Genomic DNA, 8531 nt, shown 5'->3' with positions numbered 1-8531 from the left:
GAATTCTCCCCTGTGCAGTCTAAGCACATGAGAATGAGAAATTCCCTGGCTTTGATCAATGTTGCCCCCTGCATCCCACTGGAACACCAAAACAAATATATTTGCTCTGGGTATAATGAAATAAAACTATAGAGTTCCATGTCATTATTTGACCAAGAGGATTCTACTAAAATAAGAAATGTTACAGGAGAAAATGACACTCTCCCTGTACTGCTGGTATACTGCCAACATGCCAGTTCTTTCCTGTAAAATAGATTTAGCAAAAATACATCACAATTGGGGTTTCATCTCCTTTTATTACAAAATAACAAATTCTGGAAAGTATGATACACTGACTGGAACACACATGTAACAACTTTCATTAGACGCTATAGCTGCCATAATTTCAATCAATAAATACATGTAATTTATAAAGCCCAGTAAGACAACTGCAGATGAAAAAAGGTGATTTACACAGTAACCTGGGCTAAATCCCTGAGCAAGTAGCAGTAAGCAAAAACTCGCTACATGGAAGAAACCTTAAGAGGAAGTAGATTCGGAGTAGAGGTACATATGACCATCTAGTGGTGTGGTGTGCAACTCCCATTGTCTATCTTTAGTGAGTGTGTCAACTGTGTTGTTTGACAATACAGTGTGTCAACTCTATCATGTTTAACTTTGTGTATAAAGTATTGTAGTGTAGTTCAGATTTTACAAAATGACTTCCCATGAAAATGGACTTTAGTATAAAAGGCTTTCCTCCCTTTATGTTTTCTCTGTAAACAAGCAATGATAGTTGCTCTGGCATAAAGCCTGTTGAGTGACCATGGACTGAAGGTCATTCTATTCTTGTGTTTTCTTATCCTTTTTGGTCTCCTGCTCAGACCTCTTCCAGGACAACAGGAGCACCAATCCCAGCAGCATTAGCAGCAGTGGATACATAAAAAATCTGCTCCTCTTCTCAGCAGGAATCACACAGCACACTGTGGAAGGGAGGAGAGAAGAAAGGAGCACTCAACCTCAGTCACTGAAATAAGCAACATTCCCCTCTATATCTGACAAGAGTTTTATCATGAACTGTAACAAAGTATTGTGAAAACCACTCACAGGCTGCTTCAGAGAAGCCCATGGTACAAACTACACCAGAAGAATGATAATAAGAACACATGTACTGTATGATCAATAATCCAAAATATCCAATAAAAAACTCCAAAAGAACTGTAAACAAATGTTAAAAGTATCTGAAAACAACATTGAGTCAAGGAACAAACTCTGGAACCCTGATATTTTACCTGGTGGTGGGTGGAGTGTGAGAGACTTGGTGAAACTCTGGTCCAGAACCCTCAGTCTCAACTCGGCTGTAACAGTCAGAGTGCTGTTCAACCACAGTGTCACCTCACTCTTCAGCTCATAGTGCCCCCTGCTGTCCAATTCCATAGTGGTGTTACTGTCCATCACACCTTTCCACACTAACTCTGGCTGGGGAAACCCCTGAGAGGCATGGAGGGTGACAATGAAGCCATCACAGGTGGCTTGGGCGGATATCCTGGGCTCATCATAAGGGGCTGGTTTGAGATATTAAAAATACTTTTGTAGGGGCAGTTATCATAATTTAAACTATACAATATAGATGCAGCACCAATGGAACTTACCTGCCACTAGAAGTTGTAGCTTTTCCTGGGCGCCTCCCTGTTCATCTGTCACATCACAGGTGTATTGGCCTTGGTCACTCGGCTGCACACCACTCAGTCTAAGTGAGGCATTTCCCACAATGAGCTGGTCTTCAAACAGATGAGTGCGTCCCTTGTAAACAACACTCTGTCTTTCCAGCTGATCTCTCCCATGGTAATAGCTGTGGACCACCTCTGATTCTCCACGCTGCCAGTTGATGACCAGGTGGTTGAGGTTCAGGTTTTTAGACGAAGGGAAAGAGCAATTAAGGGTGAAGTCACTGCCCGGAGCTGCCACTTCTCGGGGTTGTAGACTTGTTGTAGTTACCACTGATGAGATCACTGATATATGGAATAGGTGGAAAGAGAGGTTTGAGAAAGGGAGAGTTATATTGGTAATGTAATGCGCTGTTTGGAGGATTCAGAGTGGAAGGTCAACTATAATGAAAGTTAAGACTAGCTATCTAGCCGACTAAACTCAACTTTACGATGGAGTTGAGCGGCGACTAGTGTGGGCAGACTGGAGCGCCGACGACACATAAAATTGTTTTTTTTAAATAAAAAACGATTGATTTCTGTACCCAAAGAATAGCCCACAATTACACAGACAAATGTTGTGTGTAATTGCAGCATGTTTTTGGGGTTCTGAAATCAGTCTTTTGATAAAAAGGTCATTTTATGTGACATCGGAGCTCCAGTCTTCCCACACTAGTCTCAGCTCAACTCCATCATAAATCGTGGAGTTGAGTTTAATCGACTAAATTAAGACCAGCTCTACAAAATGGGTCTTATTCTCTAGAAGCAACCACCATCTCAATAATTTCAGTGAAAGACAAGAATTCATAGACAAATGCCAGGCATTAGCCTACTAATTAAATGTTCCTTACCTACAATTCTCGCTCTTAATAGAGCTGGTACGATAAACTGTGTGAAAACCTACTTATGTTACTTTTCTGAGTCAATTCAGAGGGCATTAAATGTCTCTTTTTTTTAAGAAACACAATTTCTTTCAATCTCTAAAGACCAAGTTTAGGAAACCCCGGTCTATAGGCCTACTTAGTGAGTGGCAGTGACTCCTGCTATTAAAGTATTTGCCCAGGAGGCTGTCGGCTGCTGTCCTGAGCCACTAAACTCCCTCACACTTTGCACATTACATAACATTCAAATTGGTAAAACCATGAGCTCTTGTTGTACATCAAATAGCCTAGGCCTAGCTCTGGAAAGTTGTAGTAGGACTGATAGATCAATTATCCTACATGTATAGCAACAATATATTGTGAGTTAGCAATCTAGCTAAGTTTTTTGAGGTCCCACTTCCTCAGGTGGTGAATAATATAGCCTATAGTATATATGCACAAAAATGTCAGCAAATTCTATGAAGAGCAAAACATTTATCTGATGAATCTGGATCCTATTTTGGCAGGTTGAACATCAAAATATCATGCATTCCCTGGGTATTTTAGATGAAACAGATGACTTTATAAATACCAGACTACCATCTGAGTTGATTTAGCGTACTGTACTTGGCACTGGGAAAAAATGTCTAGAGCCTTGCCGCTAATAATGTAATGTAAAGTAACTGTCCATTAAAAAAATGATTTCATCATTGTAGGCCATTTATTGTTATCTTACAAAATAGTTACATTTATCACAATATTACTTTTTGCGCAGCCATTCTAACTTATTACAGTAATAATTGCAGAAAATCAATCATTGTTCCAATATTGTATCCCTACTTCTTTGCTGTGTAACCAAGAAAGGACAGAATGGTTTAAATTACACAATCCATGATATCTGTTGTCCTGGGCTTGTTTATGCATGTATTATTTGTTTTCATCAAACAGTGTTGAATATGTAGTAAACCAATAACAGACTTGAGTACTGCACACTAATGCACTAATCAATGTACACGTGATCGTCGATGAGGGATGCCATTTACGAACACATAAAAATACGTCGTTTTTACTTACTGGTAATAAACAGTACTGAGACCACATGCAGCCTGAAAAACAAATATATACAGAGAGACACATACTGTTTGAAATTGGCTTCTAATAATCCATGTACTGACTTTATCGTTTATTTTCTTTCAACTTTGTGGTGAAGGAATGACATTCTAGCGCATACCCCATGTGCCGAGAAGGAAGCATAAAGGAAGTACTGCAGTGGGTGAGTTCGTTTTACTCTGGATGGGCGGGTTTTTCACATTTTAAACCATTCCATTGGCCCTTAAGTGAAATCTTAAGAGAGAGGAACTGAACCATAAACCTATGTACCGTGAACAGCCAGTGGTGTAAAGTACTACTTAAGTAGTTTGACAACTTTTACTTTACTACATTCCTAAATAAAATGATGTACTTTTTACTCCATACATTTTCCCTGACACCCAAAAGCACTTGTTACATTTCGAATGCTTCGCCGGACAGGAAAATGTTCCAATTCACACACTTATCAAGAGAACATCCCTGGTCATCCCTACTGCCTCTGATCTAGCGGACTCACTAAACACATGCTTCGTTTGTAAATTATGTCTGAGTGTTGGAGTGTTCCCATGGCTATTTCTTAAATAAAAAACAAGAAAATAGTGCCGTCTGGTTTGCTTAATTTAAGGAATGTCCAATAATTTATACTTTTACCACTGATACTTAAGTATATTTTAGCAATGATGTTTACTTTTGATACTTAAGTATATTTAAAAACAAATACTTTTAGACTTTTTCTAATGTATTTTACTGGGTGACTCACTTGAGTCATTTTCTAGTAAGGTATCTTTACTTTTACTCAAGTATGACAATTTTGTACATTTTCCACCACTGTTCAAGACATTTAGCACCCCAGACCCAACGTTCACTTGGTGGCTTGAAGTAGGAGTGCTGAACTAGGATCTGGTTAGCATTTCTGGGTATAGAAATCCATCAACCATTCCTCAGTCTTCTTCTGATGACTACAAGCATATATTATGAACCTTCAAAACCTACACTATAGGATGGATGTGTTTAGGAATGGGGGACGCAATTCGAAAGTTACATGTTTCCAATTACGAGCAAATAGACGCAAGAAATATTATACCATCATCATACTGTATTATTTTACCTTTTTCCCTTCATTTGCCTACTACTGTTTCTAAGCTATCATAACATGTGGGTTTCTTCACGGGGACCAGGAATCGGAACGCCTTTGAATAGTCTACAAAGCATGCCCCCAGGTAAAAGTAGGCTTTTGTAGAGAAGGGATATATTGTTACTCCACGACATAATATGTTATCACAACTCTATTAAAAGGACATTCTATACAAGGTGTCACGTCATTTGTGCTATTTGATGGGAATTAGCACCTGTCCCCCTATACACCTCAAGTTTGCTCTTTCAGGCCCACAAAGACAACAAGAAAAATGTTGCCCCATAAATTTCTCCTCTGGGATTTAAACTCTCAAACCCTCCTTTGGAGATCAACCAACATAACCACTACTCTACCAGTCAGACAGATTTAACTTAGAGAATTTGGATGTATTGAGACTCCTTCCCCTTTTCACACGCTATTACCTTACAGCCTTATTCTAAAATAGATTACATTTTAATTTTCCCTCAATCTACACACAATACCCCATAATGACAAAGCGGAAATCAGGTTTATACATTTTAGCTAATTCATTACAAATAAAAACAGAAATACCTAATTTACGTAATGATTCATACCCTTTGCTATGAGACTCAAATTGAGCTCAGGTGCATCCTGTTTCCATTGATCATCCTAGAGATGTTTCTACAACTTGATTGGAGTACAGCTGTGGTAAATTCAATTGATTTGACATGATTTGGAAAGGCACACACCTGTCTATATAAGGCTCCACAGTTGACAGTGCACCCCACAGCAAAAACCAAGCCAAATCAAACAACATTTTATTTGTCACATGCGCTGAATACAACAGCTGTGGACCTTACCGTGAAGTGCTTACTTACAAGCCCCTTAACCAACAATGCAGGTCAAGAAATAGAGTTAAGAAAATATTTCCTAAATAGTCTAAAGTTAAAAAAAAAAAAAGTAAATTCATAAGTAACACAAGAAAATGATGTAACAATAACGAGGCTATACACATGGGGTACCGGTACTGAGTCAATGTGTGGGGGTACAGGTTAGTTGAGGTCATTTGTAAAGTGACTATGCATAGATATTGTCAATAGTGTGGGTTGCCATTTGATTAATTGTTCAGCAGTCTTATGGCTTGGCGGTAGAAGCTGTTAAGGAGCCTTTTGGTCCTAGACTTGGCGCTCCCGTACCACTTGCCGTGCGGTAGCAGAGAGAACAGTCTATGACTTGGGTGACTGGAGTCTTTCCTCTGACACCGCCTATTATAGAGGTCCTGGATGGCAGGAAGCTTGGCCCCAGTGATGTACTGGGCCGTAGGCACTACCCTCTGTAGCGCCTTATGGTCAGATGCCAAGCAGTTGCCATACCAGGCAGTGATACAACCTCTCAGGATGCTCTCGATGGTGCAGCTGTAGAAGCTTTTGAGGATCTGGGGACCCATGCTAAATATTGTCAGTCTCCTGGAGGGCAAAAGATTTTGTCGTGCCCTCTTCAACTGTGTTGGTGTGTTTTGACCATAATAGTTCGTTGGTGATGAGGACACCAAGGAACTTGAAACTCTCGATTTGCTCCACTTCAGCCCCGTTGATGTTAATGGTGGCCTGTTTGGCCCTCCTTTTCTTATAGTCCATGATCACATTTCGTTGTTTGATCTAGTGTGTGTGACTGACTATTTTTTCCCCCAGCACTTGTCCCATGTTGGCTGGCCTTCTATGCAGTTAAATGGAAAGGTGCTACATGACTTAGACATGACATGTGATTTGGGATGAGGGGAAATGTCAATCAATGACAATTGAAATTGCTAATTTATTCTGCACATCGATATATTTGTTCATGTAGACACTTTGAATATGTTTAATATGTGGGTGAAGCATTTCCTTTGTAGTCTTTCTTAATTTGTCGTTTTGAGTGGCCTGCAAATATTTTAACATCATTTGGTGGGATGTCTGTAAGAAATCACTTATGATGATCATTATTTCAATTTAGTGTAATGACATCACTCACTTCTCCTGAAGGGCGCACATATGATTCACTATTCGCCACGAATGTAAAAGCATTAGATTGGCGTATGCATGGGCCAAAAGGAGTTTCCACCATACTTCCTGTTCATGCAGAGAATTGAAAGGGGGCACTTTGGAAGAACTGAGATGTTTGGTACAAATTACTGCACAACTCCTTCCTCCCTTCTTGACGTAAAACCAAGGCCTCAACCACATGGCTTTAACCCGTCTAATCAGTGATTACTTCTAGGGAGGAAGAAAGGAGGGAAAGATGTAAAAGATTGAGCAAGCCACTATTGTCAGCTGCACAACCCAATCCTGTTATTTGCATGTAATATACTTTTGACTTCTGACCTGTATACTGTCTGTAACCATTCCACAGATATCTCGTACAGTGGAAACACTTGAGCCTCTGCCTCGTCCACGTCAGCAATAACTCATCACTCCTACTCCAGGTAAATTCATTAGCATGAAGTTTGATACCCATATAACCCCACTCAACCCCAGGGGCCAAGTGTCAACATTCAATCTAACCTGGGGCCTTACATATCAAGTGTCTCCGAGTAGGAGTGTTCCTCTCGGATCAGTTTTGCAGTTTACAACAAGAACAAGATTAGACACATCCTAGATCAGCACTGACTCTGAGATGATTTGTGGTTGAAGTCCCAGGTCCCCCTCTGTCCATGTTATGTTGTTCATTTGGATCTTAACATGCCTTTTGGGGGCCCTAACCGATATTTGGTTTGGGGGCTCCCCATGTCGCTGGCAAAACATTGTAGTGTAACATTGGAGCTAGAAACCAACATTTTGCTGCCCCTGCGATAACATATGTGTATGTGACAAACTTTTATTTGCTAACCAACTGCTGATGCACAACCAAATCTCTAAATTTCACCTTGTGTATTTTACTATTGTAACACAACAGTAACTGACCGTTGTTAAAAATTAAATAAAAATTATAGTAATGGTCAGCGGCCACCTAGCTACTGCCTATGTGGATTATGCCTGCAGCCCGCTGTGGTTGTGTCATAGCGCAATTCCATCCTCCCTGGAAGTAATCATTGCTTAGACATGATTGGGCAAGTCATGTATTTAGAAATTATCATTGATTACAGGGGGATATGTTTTTTTTTACTAATGTAATTCACTTTCAATCCATGTTCTTTACATTCAATGTCAAATTCTGCACACTGATTATTTCCATTCAAAATTAAGTAACTGATGTAGAATGTAACAGGTCTAATTTAATTCTGAATGGACCCCAATCTGGCTTGGTAAACTATTTGAAGCACTAGGGGACATTTTTCAATGTACTGTAACATTCCATATAGTTAGTCTGGAAAACTTGTCCTCTCCATACTTATCCCAATGTAATTTCCCTTATCAGAATGCCAAAAAGGAAGAGGGCCCCAGCTGTTGATGACATTGCCTCAGTTGTTAAAAGGCTAGGCCTCTCACCAGACGAAGTTACAGCAGCGGGCTACCATCAAGAACATTTATTATTTTCTGTGCTGGTCATTGAACTGGAAAGGTCGAACACCCTCAGCTATTGTCGTCAACTCTACGACGTGTGGAGTAAGGGAAGGGTAGCCAATGCACAACCCCCCCTCCGTCTCCCAGATTGCCACATCTCTACCCCAGGTCCCCCAATCAATACCCCAGCAAGTATACACCACACGCCTGCTGCCTTTAACACCAGCACAAGCAGCTGAAATGTTTGAAACGGTTGATCCTGCTAACGTATCCCACCTTCCACCACTCCACCCCAAGCCTGGAGACATTTTTATGTTTGCGG

General features: G+C 40.2%; 1 protein-coding gene across 1 annotated transcript; it reads right to left on the bottom strand.

Moving 5' to 3' along the window:
- Positions 1-276: 276 nt before the first annotated feature.
- LOC120031424 (CD276 antigen-like) lies at positions 277-3773 on the bottom strand. Its single transcript, XM_038977166.1, has 4 exons — positions 3620-3773; positions 1632-1991; positions 1272-1544; positions 277-962 (listed from the first exon to the last, which is right to left on the bottom strand). Coding segments are annotated over exons 1-4 (774 nt in total). The 5' UTR covers positions 3621-3773; the 3' UTR covers positions 277-822.
- Between the last annotated feature and the right edge of the window lie 4758 nt (positions 3774-8531).

Source organism: Salvelinus namaycush, chromosome 37 (assembly GCF_016432855.1).
Source record: "Salvelinus namaycush isolate Seneca chromosome 37, SaNama_1.0, whole genome shotgun sequence".
Lineage (NCBI taxonomy): Eukaryota > Metazoa > Chordata > Actinopteri > Salmoniformes > Salmonidae > Salvelinus > Salvelinus namaycush.
This window is presented reverse-complemented; position numbering and strand designations above follow the sequence as displayed.